The 25553-nt window shown below is 37.8% G+C and overlaps 1 protein-coding gene across 3 annotated transcripts in view; it reads left to right on the forward strand.

Moving 5' to 3' along the window:
* The window catches only part of WARS2 (tryptophanyl tRNA synthetase 2, mitochondrial), an 86824-nt gene that overhangs the window by 24645 nt on the left and 36626 nt on the right, over positions 1–25553 (forward strand). Inside the window, exon 2 of one of the 3 annotated variants that reach the window (XM_069478897.1) lies at positions 20381–20638. The exons of 1 other annotated variant lie outside the window; for it this stretch is intronic. In XM_069478897.1, the coding sequence (XP_069334998.1) occupies positions 20381–20638 (258 nt within the window). The remainder of the gene's footprint in view (positions 1–20380; positions 20639–25553) is intronic. One more of the 3 variants, XM_069478898.1, reaches the window with a different exon arrangement.

The raw sequence follows: 25553 nt of genomic DNA on the forward strand, positions 1-25553 counted from the left end.
TCATGTACTGCAAGAAACATTTCGTGCACATCCTATCTAAAGGAGGCCCTTCTCCATTACTCTGTTATTTCACCCTGTTTTTCTTTCATGGCACTAATCACATTCTGTATTTATCATGGTTATTTGTTTCCTTGTTTTTTACATGTCTCTCTTCCGAGAATTTAACCTCGCCAATACCAGGGCCACATATTAGATGCAGAACAAATATTTGTTGAATGAATGATTGAATAACTATCTCTCCTACTAATTTAGTATTCTTGGGCAATTCAGTTTTCTCTGGAGTTTTTCATTAGAAATGTGTTGCTGTTTGACTTAATTGTTTTTAATATTCCTAAGTCCTATGAGTCTCAGAAGGAAGAGAATGGAGGCAAGGAAACCAGATAGAAAGGTTATTGTAAAATTATAGGCATGAGGGAAGTGGATCTTATTATTATGGGTATTCGGTAATTAAAAAGAATTTGTTGCATATTCATATATTGACCTTGAAGGATGTCCATGGCATATTGTAAGATGAAAATAAAGGCAGAATAATCTATGGAAATATGGAAAGTGGAAATAAAGTGAAAAATAATATATGATGCCAATTTTGTTTGAAAATTTATCCTACATATGTAAATTTTAAAGTATTTTTTGATAAGGTACAGATGTACACACTCTTGTGTATGGGATGGCTTTAGTTAGGTATAGTATGAAAAAGAGAAGAAAGAATTTTTACTTTTTTCTTTATATGATTCTGTATTATTTGACTTGTTATAAGAAGCAAATATTATTTGAGAATGTTTTTAAATCTAGGAGAGTGAAGAGGAGAAAAAAGATGGGATTATGGCCCGATGTTTCAGGTGTGTACAAATTCTCCATCAAACCACAGATTTCCTTCTCTAGGAGGTTATAAGGAGATATCTGTATGGGGAAAGTTTATTATCAGCTCGGCATGGGCCTGATACTCCAGTGTGTATCTCGGGTAAACTTGATTAGTCCCAAGGCTCTTTACCCAAACCCAGACCCAAATGTTGGGATATGAATTACTAGTTGCCTGAGACAGCAGGTGCAAGAGAGCTCCTGAATGAGGGAAGAGAGAGTCAGGGAGGCAGGCCTGGCTCTAGGGTAGGTTTATAGGGATGATAGGGCAAGACTCCTCTAGTAAAAAACATGGGCTAGTCACCGTCCTTGAAGTCAATCAATTTGATGATCAATTTAATGCAAGTGATGAACAAGAATAGATAAAGAAAGGAGGCTCTCTTTTCAGTGAATGTTACCTGTCACAGCAGAAAAAAAGTTGAAAACTGCTGCTTTACGTCCCCATTTAGTGAGTGAGAAGAAAAAGGGAACTAACAAAGACAAAATTGGAGAAGTCAGAGTCTGAAATACAAACAAGTGCAGCTTCTTAAAAATGAGAATGTTTTTATAAATAATATTGTCAGTTGATAGATTCAAAGAGATCATTGAAGAGCAACAAGACAGAAAAGCTCATTGGATTAAAGAATTAGGGATCATTTTTGGTTTTAGAAAAGCTTTAGTAATTCTGTGGGTAAGAAGCCAGGTTGTAGGGGAAGTTAAGGTAGCAGATAGATTATGGGGAGTTAAAGTAGTGGTGGGAGGTATATGGTTCTCATAGGAATATTTGGGAGGAGTAGGAAAGAGAGAAATAACTCAAGATAGGGGTAAACCTCTTTATGTTTCTGCACAGTAGGAAAGACTTGGAGGACATGGTAAAGAGGTAAAGATTAAAGATAGAAGAAGGAAAAAGAAAACTTGATGGAGAAATATTCTGAAGAACACAGGAAAGGATGGAATGAGTAGCTGGGGGAAAGGTTAATCTTAAAGGGATACCTTCTGTGAAACAAAAGTGAGAGAGGATGATTATCTACATGGAAATATTTGGAGGTCCAAAGTAGAAAAGATGGTACTGCATACTGAACTTAGGAAAGCAAGAACTGAGGTTGCCTGATAAACAGAGGGAAGCTCCTGGGAGCTTACGTAGACTAGAGATTTAAAATTAGCTCTTTAAGTAGTACAATGGGCCAATGAATTAGCCACTCATGGCACAATACTCACTGGATTATAGGCTTCTCAAAGGGAGCAACTGTGTTTCATTGCTATTATTAATATATCCCCACTGCCCAACACAGTGTTTGCCACGTGGCTAGTGCTCAATAAACGTAGAAATAGATGGATGGATGAAGGATCTGGTATCTAGTATATGCTCATTGAAAATTTGTTTTTATTGAATTAAACTACTATTGACCTCTAACCAGGGCCTGGGTGAAATTAAATGTAATCATTAAACTAAGTCCATGATGGTTTGTAGTTTGCAAATAGGACTTGATAAAGTAGATGGTATCTTTTTTATAAGTCCCAATTTGCATGTGTTGGCTTTCCTTAGGATGAGAGACAGCAGTAGTATTTTGTTTAGGCAGTGCTAGATAAGAAGAGTTGTTAGACCTAGCACACATCATTCTGCTGCTTGTTCCAACTCTGGGATCTGGCCCAAATTCAGAAATGTCATATTTGGGCCCTTATTTGTGGCTTCAATAGCCCCTGAGGAGCCTGTACCTTCCTGCGCTTGCCTCGTCATGAGAATGTTCCTGTCATTTTGAGATAATTCAGATCTCTCTGTTTAAAACTGAACAAATGACTAGCATGTGTGTTAGAGAGGCTTAGGAGCTCATGTTCAGGAATTCTATGTTAGGCGTGGTAAGTGAACACCAGCATTCCATACTTAAAGGTGTGTGCCTTTGCTTTAGAGAAAAAAACTTTGAAGAGAAAGATAGGGACAGTCACTGCTTGAAAAGAGAAAAGACAAAGGCTTTTAGACTTTTATTCTTCTGTGAGAATAAATAGGAAAGTGATGATGAAACTGTCTCATTTACTCATTCATTTAATAATTATATATTGAGCACCTGTACTTTGCAGAGGAAGTCTGCTTAAGGTGATATTAGTAAAATGTGACTTATTCACTGGGAAAAAATCTTGATTATCTTTCATAAAAAATAGCATGGGTCTTGTTTTGATTTTAAATCAGTGAACTAATATTCCAAATTTGTTATTTCCTAATAAAGGAAAGTTGAAATGATTCTCTTCTACTTACCAGTTACCATTAGGAGTTTGCTGTTTCTTCATTACTGCTGAGGACATTGATAGGACCAATGCATTTTCCTCCATGTTGCTTTTGGTTGTTAGGAACCTTCACAGTGGAAACTCTGACCCCTTGAACCACAGCAGCAGCAGGTGAGCAAAGAAGGAACTAGATTTCAAAATATTTTGCTTTAAGATGTTATTTGTCATGTTGAAGTCATCATATAACATCTGATATTGATTTTGAGATTCTTAATTTGTTCTTTTTTAAAGATTCAGATTAAAAAAAAACATAAACACATTTCCACTCAGTTTTCTCATAAATCACATCCTTTAACTCAACTGAAAACATCCTGATACCGCTGTTCTGCTGTTTCCGCCCTTACTGGATTAGGAGTGCTCATGGGTACCTAGTGGGGTGCCCACAGTCTTGTCTTCCAGAGAAGAGGAAATGGTGCTCATACACTCTACCTAAGGGCAGAACTCCTCAAAAGTCAAGCTGACTTTATACTATGAGTTCCCTGTATACTTGTGAATGCCTCTTCAGCAGCACATTGTTAAAATATCAGGAAATTATCACATAAAATCCACTCTGAACTTTAAGATGAGATTGCTTGAACTCTAAGGAGAGTTGAGCAACTTTATAAGGGGTTTTATATATTTTTTTAATTTCAGCATATGGGGATACAAATGTTTAGGTTGCATAGATTTATAAAATAATAGTTTTTTAAGCTCATTCTAAGAATATTTTATTAAATTAATTACAAAAAAATCAGGAATTTGGAAAAGTGTTCTGATAGTTGTAGGTACTGTTAACTAAAAGGTGGCTAGCATTTGCAACCAAATGCCCATCAATACATGATTGGATTAGTAAGCTGTGGTATATGTATACCATGGAATATTACTCAGCTATAAGAAATAACGAAGATACGACATCTCTATGGTTCTCCTGGAGAGAGTTGGAACCCATTATATTAAATGAAGTATCCCAAGAATGGAAAAACAAGCATCACATGTACTCACCAGAAAATTGGTTTCCCTGATCATCACCTAAATACACATCTGGGAACGATACCAATCGGATATCAGACTGAGGTGGGGGGTGGGGGGAGGGGATGGGTGTATGCCTACACAATGAGTGCATTGCGCACCGTTTAGGGAATGGTCATGCTTGAAGGTGCTGACTCAGGGAGGGGAGGGATATATACCTACATGATGGGTGCAATGCACACTGTCTGGGGAACGGACACGCCTGGAGCTTTGACTTGGGGGGACAGGTGGTACATGGGCAACGTATCTAACCTGAAATTCTGTATCCCCCATAATAAGATGAAATTAAAAAAAAAGGGGGGGGTAATTTGAAAATGCCCCTTGCTCTTCTTGGTAAATGGCCTTCCCTCATCCTCCTCTTCCTTGGGGCCACTGAGTGCCATGGAACTGAAGCCACGACTTCCAGCTCCTGCTCACAGGAGCAAGTGACTCATCTTGTCCTGGGGATTTGGAGAACACTGCAAATATGGTGACAGCTGCACTGGGACTTAAAAGATAAATTGAAATTTGTTAGATCAAGAAAGGGATGATAGTAATATCAAAACAAAAGTCTGTTATTTTTCACAAAAATGTCCAAAAGTTTATTAATTGAAGTAAGCAGTGATGCCACTTGTGGTACCAAGTATTTTATTATTAATAATTGTTCAATGTACAGGAAATTGTCATCTAAGTAGATGAAAAAAATGTACTTTCAAGATATACTTTCAAACCACGTGTTTGAAATTATCAAAAACAGGAGCAATGTTCTTTTCTAAATTGACACATTGTAATTGCACATATTTATGGGGTACAATTTGATGTTTTGATATATATGTGTTGTATAACGAGCATTCTATTATTTATGCTAATTATTTCACCTACTAAAATTTAGTCATACAGGAGAACTATGCACAACATAAAAAATATCCAGTTGGGGAGGGGTGTAGTCTGAAAAACTCATAAACAAACTGTGTTTAAAATCATTACAGTTTGAGTGTGAGTGCTGATTTTGTGGCGAAGCTGCTGAGAAATTATAATTTCTTGACTCAAAGCAAACAAAAAATTCTTTCTAGGGGAGGAAATGGGGAGATGCAGGTCAGAGGATATAAAGTAGCAGATATATAGGATGAACAAAGTCTAGAGATCTCACATGCAACATGAGGACTCTTGTTAACAAAATTGCACTATGTTTGGGATTCATGCTAATTGAGATTTTAGCTGCTCTTGCCACAAAAACAAAAACAAGTAGTAATTATGTGAGGTGATGGATATGTTAATTTGCTTCACTATAGTAACTTTTTTCCTATATATATGTATCCCATAACATCATGTTGTATACCTTAAATATACATGAAAAACTTTCTAATTTAAAACAATTTCTGAAGAGCTTCAAAGAAAATTTGTAGACATGTACACTTGATTTTTAAAAGGAAAAGAAATAGTTCACTGTTTATTTTCTGTGAAAACCTGTGTCTCGAACCATTGTGGCTGGGGTAATTATGCCAAAAAGCAATCTCAAGCTTTCAAAGAAAAAAAGAAGCCCTTTCAGAGAGCAAGAATAGATTACGGAAGTTCAAATAGTACATGACATACTACTTCATCTGGAAAATAGTATACAATCAATATTTTTTACCAAAGGAAATATTAATAGTTCTTGCCAAATTTAAATTTATATTTTTCTGAGTGATTGATTACAGGATAGTGAAAATTTTAGAGCTACTATTTAAATGGAAGAAATAAATGGAGCAAAGCCAATGATGTGCAGTAATTTTATGGAATCAATACAAATACGGTCCTAGAACTTTAAATTGATCCCAGAACAAAGTAACAGCAACTTCATCTATGATTACATCCCCTTAGTTGATCTTGGCTGTTTGTTTATTTGATGTAGTCTACCCAATAATGTAGTCGGCACTATTGCCTGCATACAGGTGTGGTTGTGGTTTGTCAGTCCTGATAGCCAATGCAGAATGCTTTTATTCTACTTTTATTATCCAGCTGCTCTGCATTGCCCCAGGGCTTGCACAGCCTTGGAAGAGAAGCTCAGTGTCTCAGATGATGACTTCCTAGCCAGCGGTGGTAACCAGATTACAGATCCTGAACTACTCACCCTATCAGTTTAAAGCATTAGTCAAATGTATTAGTTTTCTAAGGCTGCTGTAACAAAGTACCATACTGGATGGCTTAAAACAACAGAAATTTATTCTCTCACAGTTCTGGAGGCATCTGACATAGAGGTGTTGGCAGGGCATGCTTCCTCTGAAGGCTCTAAGGAAGATTCCTTCCTTGTTTCTTTCTAGCTTCTGTTGGCTCTTAGCAGTCCTCGGTGTTCTTTGACTTGTAGATGCGTCCCTCCAATCTCTGCCTCCACTGCCATGTGGCTGTCTTCTTTCTGTCTCTATGTGTTTTCTCTTTTTGTAAGGACACTAGTTATTGAATTTAGGGTCCACTCTAATCCAGTATGACCTCATATTAACTGATTACATCTGCAAAGACCCTGTTTCCCAATAAGGTCACATTCTGAAGTTCCAGGTAGACATGAATTTTGGGGGGACATAGTCAACCCATACACCAAACAATGGGGGTACTATAAATTTAATCTTATTTAGAATAATATCAGTTGGCATATAAATATTTTTTGCATTTTGAGCTTTAAATTATAGAACCTGAAAATTATTCTTATGGTTTTAGATTAATACGATACTAACTCTAGTGCTAGGATGATTAATGAAAAATAGCATGTTATAAAATGTTAAATGTATAATGAAACTTTAACCCAAAATTTTTCGTAAGACTTCTCATTTAATTAAGATTCATTCATGGGGATAATTGCCCCTACAATGTCTAAGTAATCTGTATGTGTATGAAGTCAGATTTTCAAGGATTTTACACTAAATTAAGGAGTTTGGACTTGACTTTGTAAGAAAGGAAGAATCAATGGAGATTATTTTTAAAAAATAGTTCAGGTGATGGTATGGAAGATACAAAAGTCAAATAGAAACTACTGAAACAGCACAGATGAGATAATTGGGGTTTAGACTACATTGATGGAGATGGAAAAGTGAAATTGTATTGAGTAACATCCCTGATGATTTAGTAATTAGATGATCATGATGATGATAGCTAATCTTGATTACGCACTTTCTATGTGCCAGGCACCGTATAAACACTTTTATATATTGGTATAAACACTTTTTTATACTAATTTGTTTAATTCTTGCAATAATCCTATGAAGTCGTACTATTAAAATTTTTATTTTAAGCGAAGAAAGTGAGGCACAAATACTTGCCAAAGATCATATAGCTAGTAATTGGAAGGGGCAGGTTTTGAATCCACAGAATTTGGTGCGGGAAAGGAAGGAGTCACGGATGACTCTTAAGATTGGGAGACTGAATGGATGGTTGTGTCATTAGCCGGGACTGAGAATACAGAAATAGAACAGAGTTTGGGGGAGTTGACCTGAAGTTCATGAGTCAGTAGATTTAGTTTTGGATATAGTATTAATATCTATCCAAATGTGCTTGTGGGAAATCAAAATGGATATGTCCAATAGATCATTGATAGAAAGTATTGAAAATAACATTTGGTGTTAAACTTTGTCTTTTCTCAATAAAGACAATACCATTTTAATGTATACATTATGCAGCTGTGGTAAAACATGAAGAGTTAGTATTACTATCTACTAGTCCTAAAAGGCAAAAGTGCTTTAACAGGGTACAATTCTTTGTGATAGCATGTTCTCATGTCCTTTCTACATTGTGTTAGACAGACAAGTAACTGTATTACATGGAGCTTTGTGAAATTTTTGGGCCAATCAGATAGAGGAGAGGAATTCATGATAAGTTTGTACCCAGCTGGTCATGAGTGAATTTACTTCATTACAAACTCCCCTCACACTCTCACCCTTCACTCCACTCGTCCCCTGAAATATACCCCTGCGTCGCTCTAACCATGGGGTATTCCAGTTCAAACCTGGTGGTTTATGGGAACTGCTTTTGTTGAAATCATTAAAGAAAGAAATGCCTGTGAATTCTCCTTGCGAAGCACCGCCTGTTTTCTGTGTCATTCTGGTCTCATTAATCAGCATTGCAGCAAGGCAGACACTGTGCTGTGTATTTTACTGTCCCCAGCACAGCGGCTCCTAGTCTCTGCCCCCAGGCCGACACGTTGGGGAAAAAGAGAGAGGGAAACCATCAATCTTCCCAGTTGCACATGTCAGCAGCGATTCCTTCCCCCTTCCTGTTGGCTGTCTCTCTCACCACCTGTGTTTAGAATTAGCACTGAAGCTGCTGCCCAGATGAATAAGAACCACTGTCCTTGTCACCTGCCCTGGCACGGGCCACCACTTCTCAGTGAAACAAGTACATCAAGCAATTATCTGTAGTGTGAGCAGTGTGAGAGAGAGAATCATACATCCCCTTAGAAGATTACTGTAACGTAAATTAGATTTTAGGTCATAGGTTCTAGAAGGTAGCATTATTTAGTGGATCAAAGGGGTAAAAGCAAATACTTTCTTGAGTTCTTTGCTATCTTCTCATAATCCGCCTCTAAAGTATATATGGCTGAAGTTGATCTGCCTGGGTTCAAGTCCTGTCTGCACTACTTACTAGCTATGCACTACTCAGCCACTGTGTGCCTCAGTTTCCTCATATGTAAAACAGGATGATAGTACCACCTACCTGAGAGTGTTTATGAGGATTAAATGAGATAATACATTTATAGCTCTTGCTGCAGTGTTTTCCACATAATAAGCCCTTAATAAATGTTAGTTCTTATCATCATTAACCTTGTTTTTCAAATAAGAAAACTGAGGTTCTGAGAGATTTGATAATTTGTGAAAGGTACTAGTAGGCATAGAAGGAATTTGAATTAGCACTGTCTGATCCTCAAAACTCATGTCCTGTAGATTACACTATACTGTTTCCATTCTAGTTCCATTTTACAAATAACTTAATATGTGCGCTTAATAAATCACTTAACTTTATTAATGTGTTTATATCCCATTATGTAGAATGAAAATGGTAGTAACTGACATTCCTGTTAGTATGCTCTTATAGTTACACATCAACTAATTTAATCGGGCCATATGCTAAGAAACTAGACATATTTTTAAAATTTGGTGACAGAAAAAGTATATGCCCTTAAAAAAAAGTTAATACGAAAGTGTTGAAAAGGAAGTCATTACTCCCATTCCTGGTGTAACCACTAGCAAGTTAGGTGTGTATCCTTCCTTCCTTGTCAGCATTTATCTATTTAACAAATGTTTGTATAGAACCACTGTGGGTGAAGCACTGTTCTTGGCCTCTCAGGGGATACTGTCATTCTTCCCATTTTATAGATGAGGACATTCTGTGATTTGCACAGGGAAACACAGCTAGTGCACAGCAGAGCGGTTATTGGACTCGTGTTCTGGCTCCAGAGCTGGGCTGCTCACCTCCACCCTGTGCTGACTCTCAGTGCTCAACAGTCCCTACAATCTTCTTATCTGTTCCATAGTATTTCATTATATAAAAAGAAAACTCTAGTTTATTTAATATTTCCTCCACTGATGGACAGTAGTGGCTTGTAATTCTTTTGGAATTAATCATGTGGAGAACACTAGATATCCTTACATTCTTGTGTATTTCTGTAGGACAGATTTCCATACATTGAATGGTTGGATCAAAAATAAAACAAAATTTTGACCTCTGTAAATGGTCAGATAGATTATTGAGAGCCTAGTGCATGCAGGTGCTAAGTATTTTATACTAATAAACTCATCACAATCCTCCTAATCACCCTATGAGGTAGGTGCTATTGTTATCCCCATTTTGTAGATGTTCAAGGCCACATAAATAATAGAGCAAGGACTTGAATCCAGGTAATCTGGCACTAGATTCTGCTTCTTAACCATGCTTAATAAACAAACTAGCTATCATATTTTACTGCTTGACTTTGTCATCTTTCTAACTTACTGTAAATTTGAGTTAACAGTCTGAGCTGACCGGATGCTCTGAACTGATGCAGATGTGGTTGGAGCAGCCCTCTGTATTGTATCAGTCTACTGGTTGGATGAGAAAGGGAGCTATGATTGTCTGGAAAATGAAACTCACTTCACCTAGTAGAGGTCAAATAACAACCAAGAGATTCCTTTTTTTTTTTTTTTGTAAACTGTCTTTATTCCAGGAAAATAACTTCAGAAATGTTTTTCTCTGCTTGTAGTATGGGTACCTTGTAAAAAATTCACACTGTCTCTCAAAGATTCAGAACATTTGAGATAGTCATGGAATTAATATTTCATACATTGTACATATATAAGTATTTCTGGCATCTCAGCTTCACTTAGCCAAGGCCACCAGTTGTTAGGCCACGTTTTGTCAACCAGCTGAGCTAACCATGAGCCCCACCTATGGCTGCTTGACTGTTGAATCCAGACTTTCTGGTAGGAGAGAATTTTAGGAGTTAAGGAGATTGCCAAGTAGAGAAATGGATAGAAAAAAGCATTCTAGGCAGAGATAATGTTATGTTAAAAACTTCTTAGTGGGATTATTTTCTTGGTGATAACCAGGCTTGTATGTTTTTTGACTCCTCGAGCCATAAGGATTTATGGGACTGGACATTGCCAAGTAAACCTATCTAGCCACTGAAGTTGGTGTGCTTACTTGTCACAGGTGTCTTCTCTCACTAGTGTATTGACTAGAACCACACCTTCATAATCTGCTGACCTCTGTGGCTGCCAAATGTAATATCTGAACTGCCTGGAGCCAAAGGGGCCTCTGACCATACATTAATAAATCATTGTCTCAGGGATTTTTATTACCTTGAAATGTAAATTACAAGCAAGTGAACTTACTCTTCACAGTTTTAGTCTTGTGTGTGTGTGTGCGTGTGTGTTTCTGTGTTTCCTAGCAGGTTGGCAGCTTTGGAAAATAATTATGTAGTAGTTGGCTTAGAATGGTGGTTTCTCAATCTTGGCCTTACATTAGAATCACCTGGGGAGCTTTTAAAACTTCTGATGCCCACGCCAAATCCCAGACTGATTAAATCAGAATCTCTGGGGTTGGGGCCCAGGAATCAGTATTTTTTAAAGCTCCCAGGTGATTACTGTGCAGCCAAGACTGAGAACTGTTGGATTAGAAGGTACTTTTTCTTTTTAATTCATACTGTTTTCATCTGTGCCTTATTTTATGCATTTGAAGTCAATTTTATGAATAGATTATTGGTGCCCAAAAGCCCCTCTCAAATGTTAGTATGCATCAGAATCACCTGGAAGGCATGTTAAACCATGGATTGTAAAACTTTTCTCATTTTTTCTTCTGGGATAAGCCCTACTCTTAGAATTCCTAACTTAGTATTTCTGGAGTGGGACCCAAGAATTTGCATTTCTAATAAGTTCCCAAGTCATATTGCTGGTGCCTGGAACACACTTTGAGAATCTCTGCTATAATCCATTCCTGTCAACTTCTTTCTGCTCTTTTCTTTTCCACCAGTGGTGGCCAGGGCAACTGCCTTGGGTGGTCCATACTCACAGTGTCAGTGTTAGGAAAGGTAATAGATACCTGAGGAGGCTTTAGCATGTTGCCCCACCTCCGAGTACATTAAAAGAATTTAGCTAGCACAATGGCTCATGCCTGTAATCCCAGCACTTTGGGAGGCCAAGGCAGAAGAATTGCTTTAGGCAGTCTGGGCAACATAGTGAGACCCCATTGTTACAAAAATGTATTAAAAATTAGCTGGGCATGGTGGCTCTTGCTGATAGTCACTGCTACTTGGGAGGCTGAGGCAGGAGGATCACTTAAGCCCAGGAATTTGAGGTTGCAGTGAGCTATGATCACACCACTGCACTATAGTCTGGGTGACAGAGTGAGACTACATCTCTAAAAAAACCCCAAAATAAATGGTAGTTTTAGTTTTCTACCCAAATGCAAATGCAACCTCCTCTTCATACAAAATTTCTCCCCCTAAGTCTCTTCTACTTCAAAACTGGAGCAACCACTGGATAGATTTCTGGTGTCCAAAAATGGAACTTGGATTTCATTTTCCCACAGAAACAATTTTATGAATAGTGTTTAGGTACAACGGAAATCATGCTGGTAAAACAATTCTTCAGAAATATTGTGGGCTCAAAGGGCTTTGATGGGCTCTCTCCCAGGAGCTTAACCATCATTTAAAGAATTTGATTTCTGAGTTTCAGAAAACCAGTTTTTAAACAAACTCCTAGAACATAACTTGTTTGGCAACTACCTATAACTGGAACATTTGACTCATTTTGTTTATCATTATTGTACAATTTATATTTGGAGCCAAAGTGGGGAAGAAAAGATTTGTCATTCGTTCAGTTAACATTTATTAGGTTCCCATGATGTACCTGGCACTGTGCTATTTACTGGGGATATAAAGATAAAAAAGGGAGCTCATATTCTAGGTGGAGAAATGTTTACTAAGCAAATAAGAAAATATTTACCAAGTTACCGATGTGATACGTGCAATTTTGAACTGATGAGAAGGGATCTGTTCTGCCTGGGCAAAGAAAGAAAGAAAGACTGACGGTGAGGGGTATATGTGTGTGTGTTTGGAAGGGGGAAAGGATGCATTTAAGAGGTTTAGAATCAGGGGGAGATTGTAGGGCTTTGAAGACCAAGGGGAGTTCCCCAGGCAGAAAAGGGGGTGAAGGGCATTCTAGGATGATGGAGCAGTATGAATGCAGAGGGGAATGAGCTATTCAAGAAAGGCAGGTGAGCTCCCCATGCAGTGTGACCGGAGAATGACTGGGAAAGGCATTAACTAGCCCACAAAGCTGGAGGCTTATCCCAGAGGAAGAAATGAGAAGAGTTATGCTAAGTCAGTGTATGTGGTATTCACACATCTATCCCAGACTTTCTTTAAGAACTTTTTTCTCTTGTATATTTCCACTGCCCCGAGGAAGATGGTTTTAATTTCCACAAAATATTAATATTTTGAAAATGTCTTATATCAAATGGTTTTTAAATGGTGCTCTGGGAAGCCCCCTTTGAGTGAGGTCAAAAGAGCAGGCGAAGGCCTACTGGAGGTGCCCTCACGGACTCTCCCATTATCCGTCCACCTGCCAAGCTTTTCTTTGGACCATTCTACACATTGGGCACAACTAATAGGAATATTACATTAGTTATGCATAACTAAAAAAAAGTTTTAAAACCAGCGTCATCTAATCATCACGTGTTTAGTGACACTCTGAGGCCTTGGTGTGGTGGATAGCCAGGTCCCCCAGATGCTGCAAAGGATAAGTGTTCTTAGATAACCAGCTGAAGAAGGGGCATCAGGCATGCGTTGATGTGTGTGTGCGAACAGTGGTAATGGTTGGTAGGATGAGTCTTTAGTTGGCCACAGAGGTAATGATAAAACCATATCTTCCCAGAATGAACACTTTAAGATCAATGTTAGAATTTTCTTATGAGGAAAAATTAATCATTTATTAAACATTTTAGATCATTCTTTATACTTTTACAATTTTAGTACTTCTTGATCTATTGCCTATATTTACTGTCCCACTCAATATAAAAATAAATTATGAAGTGGTAGTCAGATGTTTGTGGCAAAAATATGACTCTGCTGATTTGGTTTAGCAAGCAGTGTTATTAGAAATTAAAAATATATTGTACTACATATCATGTTATAATTATTTATGTCATGTTTAGATAATATGTTAATTTGGTTTGAATCATCTTCTGATAGAAACTAAAGAGACTTACCAGTTTATTCTGTACTTGTATATAACCTTTGCATTTAAATGTAGCTTAACTGCCCAAAGTTATGATGTAATCTTTCCTGGGAGCCAAAGTCCCCTAAGTTTGTATTTATCATTTCTGTCTGTGGGGAGACACTGGGGTGCTGTTTGACAGGAGAAAAAAAAAATACCTAAAGAAAATAGCCCAAAGAGATGTTTAGGTACAAAAGAAGTAGCTACAGAAGAAAATAACGTTATAAATGTACAAACCTGGTGTCTTAGTTCATTTGTGCTGCTATAACAAAATACCACAGACTAGGTAATTTATGAAGAACAGAAATTTATTTCTTATAGTTATGGAGGGTGAGAAGTTCAAGATCAAGGTGCTGGCATTGGTGTATGGTAAGGGCTGCCCTCTGCTTTCAGGATGGAGCCTTGTAGCTGCAGCCTCCACAGGGGAGGAGCACTGTGTCCTTACATGGCAGAAGGGATGGATGGACAGAAGAGTGCAAACTTTCTCTGAAGCATTTTTTTTTTATTAGAGCATTAATATATTCATAAGGGTAGAGCCCTCATGACTTAATTACTTCCCAAAAGGCCACACTTCTTAATACCACCACAATGGGGCTTAAGTTCCAACATGAATTTTTGAGGGGACACATGTTCAAACCATAGTACCTGGGGAAGAACATTGTGTGGTCTGGTGGGGCAGAGCACTGGAGTTTTGAATTCTGGTCCTACCTGTGCCACTAGTTGGTGCCCTTGGCCTTTTTTGATTAACATCGCCATAGTACACTTTCCTCTTCTGAGAAGTGTGTTGGGGAGGGAGGTTTGGTCAGAGTGTGAGCACTTAAAGGCCAGGCTCATCTTTAAGTCAAGATGTAGCTCAATAAGATGAAAGAAAGACGGAACTTGGAATCCAGTGGGGAGAGCTCAGATATAGATCTGACTCATCTGCCTGTGACCTTGTGCGGGTTATTTAACCTTGCAGTATCCTTCCCTGGAAAGTGATGCCAATGATTCCTACCACCAATAAACGAGATGAGGGACATGAAAGGGCCAGGGCATGTTTCTGATAGCGAAATTTCACTATAAGAAGGAAAATACATTTGCAAAAGCATTCCATCACATGATGGAAGTATAGCACAGTGCATGTGAGGAATATAGATGCATAGCTCTTGAAATTTGGAAGTGGGCCAGGCACAGTGGCTCATACCTGTAATCTAGGCACTTTGGGAGGCCTTAGGTGGGAGGATCGCTTGAGGCCAGGAGTTTGAGACCAGCTTGAGCGACATAGTGAGACCCTGTCTATCTACGAGCAAAATAAATAAATAACTAAATAATAACAACAACAAAAAAGAAATTTGGAAGTGGCTTAAATAAGCCTATAGGAAACTTTTTAAAAATTAATTTTTTTCCCTTTAAATTCTTTTACCAGACTAACAATATATAGTAAGTGCTTGTCATAAATACTCTTAAAGAACTTACAGTCTAATTGGTTAGTCACTCTGTTTTTTTTTCTTTTTTATTTATTTATTTATTTATTTATTTATTTTGTTGAGACAGAGTCTCACTTTGTTGCCCAGGCTAGAGTCAGTGCCGTGGCGTCAGCTTAGCTCACAGCAACCTCAAACTCCTGGGCTTAAGCGATCCTACTGCCTCAGCCTCCCGAGTAGCTGGGACTACAGGCATGCGCCACTATGCCCGGCTAATTTTTTTTTTTTCTGTATAGATTTTTAGTTGTCCATATAATGTCTTTCTATTTTTAGTAGAGACGGGGTCTCGCTCTTGCTCAGGTTGGTCTTGAACTCCTGACCTCGAGCGATCCACCCGCCTTGGCCTCCCAGAGTGCTAGGATTATAGGCGTGAGCCACCGCGCCCGGCCTTTTTTTTTTTCTTTTTAAAATAATTTCTCCTTCAATTTTAATTGTTGGCCTACATGTTGCTTCTCCTTTGGGGGTGATATAAGACTTACCTTCTCTTATACTAGATTAATATTTACTGTATTGATTCCCAGGTCTGAGCATCTGGTTTCATTTCTAAGCAGAAATGAGCCCATTTTTCTTGGTGCTGAATGCGCGTTTCTCTGTCTTTTCTGGAGGAAAGAGCTGAATGTGGCAGAGCCAGGGCTGAGCCATGGCCAGCACCTTCCGAGGGGCACCTGGCTCTCCCAGGCAGGGCTTGTAAGCCCTTCGTTGGTAATAGAGGCGTTTTCAAGAAAATGTTGATATATTTCAGGAGACCAGGATTGAAATAGGGTGACGTAAAATGGTAGACTTAAGATATACGAAAGAGAGGTAAGGAGTAAGAATTTTAGAAAGTATCTCTAATTTATACACAATAAGAAAAATAGACTCACAGAAAGAGATTTCTATCCCAATTATCTGGTAATGTTATTTTGAATACTTTTTTTATTACAATCTGTGGTAACATGCCATTCATGTAACCAATAAGACATAGCAGCTATTCAGCCAAGTTTTTGGTTTACCTTTGACTGTAGTTAAAATAAGTGTGATGAATGAACAATTGATCTTACAGCTGGATACAAGCTTTGTAAGAAAAGTCTTGAAATCTTTAGCTGAAGTCTTCGTTTCCCACCACCATACTGAAGTTGAAAGTGTTTCAAAGCTAGTAGGCAGCTTTCTTTTGATGTATTTTATTCACTTGGGATTAAAGAACGCAGCTCTCTTTAGTTAATTACAAAAATTGTCTTTTGCCAAAATTAATATGCTGGGATTTTTCAGTTGCTTTTGAGTGCAGTAATTAAAATTAAGAAACTTATAAGTTTTGGATAAGTTCAGCTTTACTCCTGAGTGCCTGGATCAAATGCAATTCTGGACCATAGAACTATGATGTAGCATTCTTTTTTTTTTTTTTTTTTGTTGAGACAGAGTCTCACTTTGTTGCCCAGGCTAGAGTGAGTGCCGTGGCGTCAGCTTAGCTCACAGCAACCTCAGACTCCTCGGCTTAAGCGATCCTACTGCCTCAGCCTCCCAAGTAGCTGGGACTACAGGCATGCGCCACTATGCCCGGCTAATTTTTTTTTTTTTTTTATATAGATTTTTAGTTGTCCATATAATGTCTTTCTATTTTTTAGTAGAGACGGGGTCTCGCTCAGGCTGGTCTCGAACTCCTGACCTTGAGCAATCCACCCGCCTCGGCCTCCCAGAGTGCTAGGATTACAGGCGTGAGCCACCGCGCCCGGCCTGATGTAGCATTCTATTTTAGGGCTATCATCTTAGGAGTAGAGAAGGAAATAGACTGTATTTGTAGGAATTAGAATTCTTGGGAAAAGCAAGGGACAAAATTTTAAGCAGGAATAGTTTTAACTATGTCTGTCAAATTAATAAGTATTTTCTACCTTTGATTCAAACACCCACTCTTTCTTCTGTTATATATCAAATCCCAGGGCTGAAGCCTCCCATTGGTAGTGTTGGTTCTGTTATAAAATTAGCCAATAACTGCATTGGTTGGAAGTGGCATTTGTTAGGGAAATATACGTGAAATAAAAATGAAGACCTATTTTGTAAAATGCTCGGGTTTTTTATCCTGTGTACTCTGTGATGGAATTGTAGGTTGATGCTCCAGCCTTCCCCATGAACGAATGCCTGTGGGCTAGCCCTGAAGCTGTTTTCTTTGTGGTTTGTCTCCTGTCCAAATCCGTGGGAAGCCCATTCTCCTTTCATTTGCATTCTTTTCCAGCTCTAGTGCTTTTGAACACAGAACCCCCATCCTCCCACCACCCAAACTTCACATTCCAACCCCGTGACTTCATGGTACCAGACGTGTCTCCCCTGCCATGCCGTCAGGCCACCTGCTGACTCTTGCAGGGGGAACAGACGGGAACATAAACTCAACACAGAAGAGCAGGAGGCTCTCTGTATATTTTTAAGACCAGGAATCCAGTTCCCATTTAGAGACTGTATTTTTTTAATAGCTCCTTGAAAATTGAACAAAACATTTCTTGTTGCTCTTATTTCTTGATAACATCATTCCCTCTGCACTGATGTATAGAATCTCAGAAACTAGAGAATGGAAAAGATGTATTAGATCATGTCTAACCCATTCCCACCGGTCGCAATACTTTTTCCCACAGTCTCTCCTCTACTGCTTTTCTCTTCTCGTTTTCTCAAGAATTTGTTTTTTCCGTTCTCCTGGGGAATAATTTCTGAGTGTGACCATGGAGGAATTTATGTGGAAATACTCATATTCTTTTTTTCAGCTTAATATTCCTAGTCTTCATAACCCTTTACATTACCATAAACAGTCCCTCTTCTTCCTAGTTCAAATATTTCTGGATAGTATTTTTTTCCTTTCCATTTATTAAGTTCAGAATTTGTTTTTCTGCTTTGCTTTCTCTCTTCATCAATCAGTCCCTAAAGCCCATTAATCATTTTTTTACTGCACTGAAAACTTCTTTGCTTATTCCCATATCAGGAGCCCAGGGCTGGTTAGGATCCCTAGGTACTGGGGGAAGCCTCACTGATACGTACTCATTCTGTGCTCCCTTCTCTCTCTTTCTCTCAGTTCTCAACTAGAAACTATTTTTAAAATATTATTTCTAAATCAGGATTTGGGAATTTAGTCATTTGATGGCCTATTTTGTATATGGGTGTGTATATGTATGTTATGATTTTGAGTGGTAAGATTATATTCTCAGTTGCCTAAAAGGTATTTTTTATATCCTCAGGGCCACAAATCTTTCAGATTTCCTCCTGAGTGCTTAGATCAAATGCAATTCTGGACCATAGAACTATGATGTAACATTCTATTTTAGGGCTGTCATCTTAGGAGAAGAGAAGGAAACAGACTGTATTTGTAAGATTTAGAATTCTTGGAAAAAGCAAACAGCAAAATTTAAGTAGCCTTGGCACTCACATATCTAAAGTAGATTAGCTCTTGGGAGCTAGGTGTTAGGTATAAAGATAAAGACTTAATATGCTTTATGGTTTCCTAGATTGGAGGACCCAATATTATGAAGATGTCAGTTCTCCCCCAAACAATCTATAGACTCAGTGTAATCCTAGTCAATGCCACCCCCCCCACACAGATTTTTTTTCTCTTGGAACTTGACAAGACAATTCTAAGATGTATTGAGAAGTGTAAAGGGCTAAGGATAGGTAAGATACCCTTGAAGAAAAAGGACGGGGAAAGACTCGCTCCACCAGGTCCCAAGACTGATTTAAAAAGCAATGCAATACTGGCACAGATATAGACAAATAGACTAATGGGTCAGAATTGAAAGACCAGATTCTTCATACAGGGATCCTAGATTTATGACAGAGATGGCATTTCAAAGACAGTCTTTAATAAATGGTGCTGGAAAACTCAGGTATCCATATAGGGGAAAATAAATAAATTAGATGGTGACCTCACATCATATGCAAAAAACTCCAAATGGATACAGACCTAAATGTGAAAGATAAAACCTTAAAGCACACACACACACACACAAACACGTGAGTGCCTACTTTATATATGTGTGTGTATATATGTACACATATTTTCATGACCTCAACATATTGAAAGTTTTCTTCTATGATACCACAATCTGTAGTCAAAAATTACATCCAGTAAATTACAGCTGCTATTGTTAACATTTTGTTGTAGTGATGGCTAAAAAAGATAATGATGCATTTTATTTTTGCAGAACTTCTTAGTTACAGCACATTTACTGATACTCAATTTTGGTTTTTCAGTATACAATATAAAATAATTCAGAGGAAAAATAGCATTCTTTAACCCTGTATTGCATTTTTTCTTCTCATTATTGTATTATAATTTCAATATTAGAAGTATAAACCCAAGGGAAAAGATGAACATGACAAAAATGCTTTTATAATTTAAATAATTATACTGATTTAAAATCTCCTTTTTAAGAAGTGAAAACCCAAATATGATTTTATCAAAAGTAAAGAGAAACCAAGGTACGGAAAAGTTATTTAACTTTATCACAAAGTAATATTAGAAATAGACTATATGTTTCCTAATTTCTAGCCCAAGGTCCTGCACACTAAATTATAATATGAGCAATTATTTTTTTTAAAGTAAATAGCAGTAGCCTTGAGCACTAATGCTAAGACTTTCATTTCCTTAACTGTAAAATAAATGAAATCACATGACAAAACCCTGAGGCCCCTTTATTCTTCAGTGAAATTTGACTCTATGTCTGAAGCCTTTCTCACTGACCACCAGACCCACAGTCATCTTTTCCTCTTGGGAACTCCTGCCCATACCCTACTATTTATCTTTACAAACTGGTCGTGATCATGTTGCCACATTGTACCTTTACTTTTCATAAACTTATCCTCTAACTCCAATTAGATTATATTCTCTTTGAGGTGCAGACCTTTTTATGTGTCTTATTTGATAAGCTTTTGAGTGCAAAAAACATTTTTTATATCATTTCCTGTCCCTAATGGCACCTAGCATAATGATTTGCACAGAGTAGGCATAAAATAAATGCATGATGATGATGTCTGTCAGGTTGCAGTTTACAAAAATAGGATTAGCTATCATAGCTATGGTAACATGGGCACAGGGTTTGTGGATTCTGCCTCAAAAGCAAATGTATTTGTTTTCCTTTGTTCCAGGAAGACAGCATGAAGCGAGTCTTTTCTGGCATTCAGCCTACAGGAATCCCCCACCTGGGCAATTACCTGGGAGCCATTGAGAGCTGGGTGAGGTTGCAGGATGAGTATCGCTCTGTGCTGTACAGTATCGTTGACCTCCACTCCCTCACTGTGCCCCAAGACCCCACCATCCTTCGGCAGAGCATCCTGGACATGACTGCTGCTCTTCTTGCCTGTGGCATAAACCCAGAGAAGAGCATCCTTTTCCAACAATCTCAGGTCAGCTTCTCAGATTAGAACTGAGAAAACTTTCACTTTCAGATTATTTGCGGAAAAATGTTTGAATGATGCATAACAGCTCCTGTTTGTGATCTTTAAAAATTGAGGGCGAATTAATCACATGTGATTATTTCAGTTTAATGTTTTACCTATATTCATATCACCAAGTATCATTATACTGCAATAGTATTTTTCAACTTTTCCTCCAGTATGCTTGGTAAGTTTATAATTCTTCATATACCAAAAAGTTTTATCTCATTAGTACTTCTAATTCTGAAATTGTTTTTCTGTGCTGGTTAACATTCAAATTGATGACTTCATGCTGTTGACTACTCTCCTTGTGATCAAGGATAGAATTTAGTGACTGGTGGTTTTACATAATTCCAATGTTGCTTATTGGGTATTGCATTTGGAAGGCCTATTGGACAATTCCCGTTGTTCTTTCTGTAACTAATAGCTTTTGAGAAGATTTGATAGAACAAACTGGGAAATTGGAAGACAAAAATCCCAGTGTTTTGTGTTCAAGCCAAGAAAGGCTTCAGAGCAAAGCCAAAATACTTGACTCATATCTTTACTATGGATGAATCAGTTTATTCTTGGACAGGCAGATAGCCTGGCCCAGAGACAAGGCAATTAAGATACACCCTAGAAAAAGAAGATGAAAATTTTAACTGGATCATGCCCTCAATACATATCTGCTTTAACCTCATGACAATGCCTAGCCAAGTAATAATAATATGTTATACATGTTACAGTACTTGTTAACATATATGCACATACGACTTTTTTGGATCATAAACTTCTATCATTATTTTTATATATGTTTTCTTACCCATGGAACTCAATGGATTCACACAAAACAACCAGTTAAAAAATATGTAATAAATGAAAAGAGTACAGTGGTCCCCTGGATATTGGTTCCAGGATACCAAAATCCACAGATGCTCAAGTTCCTTCTATAAAATGGTGTAATATTTGCATATATCCTATGCACATCTTACCATATACTTTAAAGCACCTCTAGATGACTTATAATAGCTAATACAATGTAAATGCTATATAAATAATTGTTATACTGTATTTCTTTTTTATTTGTATTATTTTTAATTGTTGTATTTTTTTCTTTCCCTTGAATATTTTCAATCTGCAGTTAGATATAGAACCCACAGATACAGAGGGCCAACTGTACCTTAAAAAAATAAATGCAGTTATCATCTTAAGCTTGTTGCCAGCTTGACGACAATTTGATAAAATAATGGAATCTCTGGCCGGGCGTGGTGGCTCACGCCTGTAATCCTAGCACTCTGGGAGGCCGAGGCGGGTGGATCGCTCGAGGTCAGGAGTTCGAGACCAGCCTGAGCAAGAGCGAGACCCCGTCTCTACTAAAAATAGAAAGAAATTATATGGACAACTAAAATATATATATACAAAAAATTAGCCGGGCATGGTGGCGCATGCCTGTAGTCCCAGCTACTCGGGAGGCTGAGGCAGTAGGATCGCTTAAGCCCAGGAGTTTGAGGTTGCTGTGAGCTAGAGTGACGCCACGGCACTCACTCTAGCCCGGGCAACAAAGTGAGACTCTGTCTCAAAAAAAAAAAAAAAAAAAAAAAAAAAAAAAAAAATAATGGAATCTAATCATTAAAGGGATCATAAAAGCAATTTACCTCAAATTCCTTATAATTTTTCAGGAAGGCTTTACTTATACATGACTTTTCAAATTCAATGTTGGGGAGATCTAATTTTTATAAAATACTTGTTTTGTTGAACAAACATCTGCTTCCCTATAATTTCCATACATTCATTTAACTTTTGTTCTCTAAGAAACACAATAAATCAACTCTGTCTTCCACACAATTGCTCTTGAAATACTTGGAGACATTTATTATGTACCATCCTTACCTTACAGAGGTCTTTATCCTAGCGATCCTTACCTGATAGGTCTTACCTTCTTCAAACTGGTTGTCTTCAGATCTCTCACCCTCTTGGTCATCCTACCCAGAAGCACTCTCATGTTCTCTTTGAAAGGAATGTGCCTCTCACGTTTCATGAAATAATGTTTATTCGAACTCTTCACATCCATTGACATTGGAGAGAGGTGGTCATCGTTAGAGCCACTTTTTGACTTAACTAATGCATGTTGCAAAGCACAGCATCTTCACTCCAGCTAAGCTCTTTTTTTATCCTTATTTGATAGTGTTTCTAAAAATTGTATTCCCAACCACAAGTACCTATTTCCGTACTCCTTGTAGGTGAATATGTCTAATCTCCACTAACTAACCAATTGTGAGGGGCCAGATTGCTTTTACAAGTGATCTTTAAAATTAAAGGTTTTTTTTACAACCACATCCTATACTTACACGTTGAGCTTGTTCCCTCAGGAATGATTACCATATTATAGATTTTTTTCTCCTTTGAAAAGGATTTTTGGCAGTGGCCTCTATAAGCATCTAAAATTTACAATTATTGAGGTATCTTCTTTCACATAGTACTTAGTTGTTGAAAATAGTAATGGAAAGAGTAACTCACAGTATGAGAGATTTTATAAGGACTTCTTCATAAAGAGGGATAATAAAATTCATCTTCTCTTTGAATGGAACCTAATGAGCTCATTGGCTCCAAGATGGTGTGGGTCCAGCCCAGAGAGTAAAGGTGACCAGTGTTCACTCTCTCCTCAGTACCTTAGTGCAGTTCTAAAGCTGTCTCACCGTCTCCACCTGTCATCTCTGACATCAGCTCCCTTGTGAGGAATTTCAGTAGTTTGCCAATAAAATTTGAGAAAAGTACTCATCTTATCTACTTTTCATAATTTGTCCCACAAAGGCAGTATGAAAGACTTCCTTAGTCTTTCTAACCTTAAGACTAACTTGGGCTGGGTGTGGTGGCTCACACTTGTAATCCCAGCACTATGGGAGGCCAAGGTGGGAGAATTGCTTGAGCTCAGGAGTTCAAGACCAGCCTGAGCAAGAGTGAGACCCCATATGTACTAAAAATAGAAAAATTAGCCAGGTCTGGTGGCACATGCCTTCTAGTCCCAGCTACTTGGGAGGCTGAGGGAAGAGGTTCACTTGAGCCTAGGAGTTTGAGGTTTCAGTGAGCTATGAGGACGCCACTGCACTCTACCGAGGGCAATGAAATGAAACTCTTGTCTCACACACACACAAACAAAACAAAACAAAACAAAACACAACCAACACAAAAAAACCTTGGTCTTGGCCATTTCCTTTTTCTTCGACTCAGGCAACTAAGCATATTACAACTTTGTGGATGGACTGGATATTTTATTAGGCTTTCTTTCCTTTTTTTTAAGTAAAGAAAAATTTTTAAATATTTATAACAATAGAATAGTACCCTCATCAATCAATTATTAACATTTTGTGATTTGTCACATTGATGTGATTTTCTTTATTGAAATATTTTAAGTGTAATAGATCCCACATGTCATGGCATTTTACTCCCTTACTATTTTAGTGTGCCTCTCTATAGATTTGCAAAATTTCCTTATATAACCACAATACTGTCAGCACACTTAACAAAGTTAATGACAATTCCATATTATCATCTAATACCTAGACTACCCTGATTCTCCCAAAAATGTCTTTTATATTTGGCTTGTTTGAGTGAAGATCTACCAAAGTCCACACATTACATTTGATTATGGACCTAAAGTCTCTTTTTTTTGTATGTGCCTTTTGATTTGTTAATTTATTTCCTGTAAGGTTAGTCCTTCCGCACTTAGAAAAAATTTTAAATTTTGATTTTTATGCTTCTACCTTTTTTCATATGTTTGATTATTGATCAGATTTTCTTTTATTTGCCATGAAGTTAATTCTTTTGAACTTAAAAATAAACCTTAATTTTTTTATTGTTTTCTCTTTGTTCCAATCTGTGTTAGCTGATATTTAGTGACTACAAACTACTGTCCCACAAAGTTGCTCATCACCATTTTCATTATTTTGAATAGAAATTGTGCTTGCCAACTGTCCATGGCATACAATGATCTCTTGAACTTATTTCTTCTGTCTAACAGAAATTTTGTATCCTTTGACCATCCTCTTCCCATTTCCTTCACCATCTTGCTCCTGATAACCACCATTCTACTCTGCTTCTATTAGTATCACTTTTTTGTATTCCACATATAAGTGAGGTCATACAGCATTTGTCTTTCTGTGCCTAGCTTATTTCACTTAATATAATATCCACCAGTTTCATCCATGTTGTTGCCAATGGCAGGATTTCCTTTTTAAGGTTAAATACTATTCCATTGTCTTTATCCATTCATCTGTTGATGGATACTTACGTTGATTTTAATAGACACTTAGGTTGATTCCCTATCTTGGCTATTGTGACTAGTGCTACAGCAAACATGGGAGTGCGGATATCTCTTCAACATACTGATTTCATTACCTTTGGATATATATACCCAGTAGTGGGATTGCTGGATCATATGGTAGTTCTATTTTTACTTTTTTGAGGAAACGCTATACTATTTTCTATAACGGCTATATCAATTTATATTCCCACCAACAGTGTGCAAGAGTTCCCTTTTCTCCACATCCTTGACAACATTTGGTTTTTTTGTTTGTTTGCTTGTTTTGAGACAGGGTCTTGTTCTGTTGCCCCAGCTAGAGTGCAGTGGTGTCACGATAACTCACAGCAACCTCAAACTCCTGAGCTCAAGCAATCCTCCTGCCTCAGCCTCCTGAGTAGCTAGAACTACAGGTGCATGCCACCACGCCTGGCTAATTTTTCTATTTTTTGTGGAGATGAGGTCTCACTCTTGCTCAGGCTTGCTCTTGAACTCCTGGCCTCAAGCAATCCTCCTGCCTCGGCCTCCCAAAGTGCTAGGATTACAGGCGTGAGCCACCATACCCAGCCACAACACTTGTTATCTTTCATCTTTTTGATAATAGTCACT

Source organism: Eulemur rufifrons, chromosome 8 (assembly GCF_041146395.1).
Source record: "Eulemur rufifrons isolate Redbay chromosome 8, OSU_ERuf_1, whole genome shotgun sequence".
Lineage (NCBI taxonomy): Eukaryota > Metazoa > Chordata > Mammalia > Primates > Lemuridae > Eulemur > Eulemur rufifrons.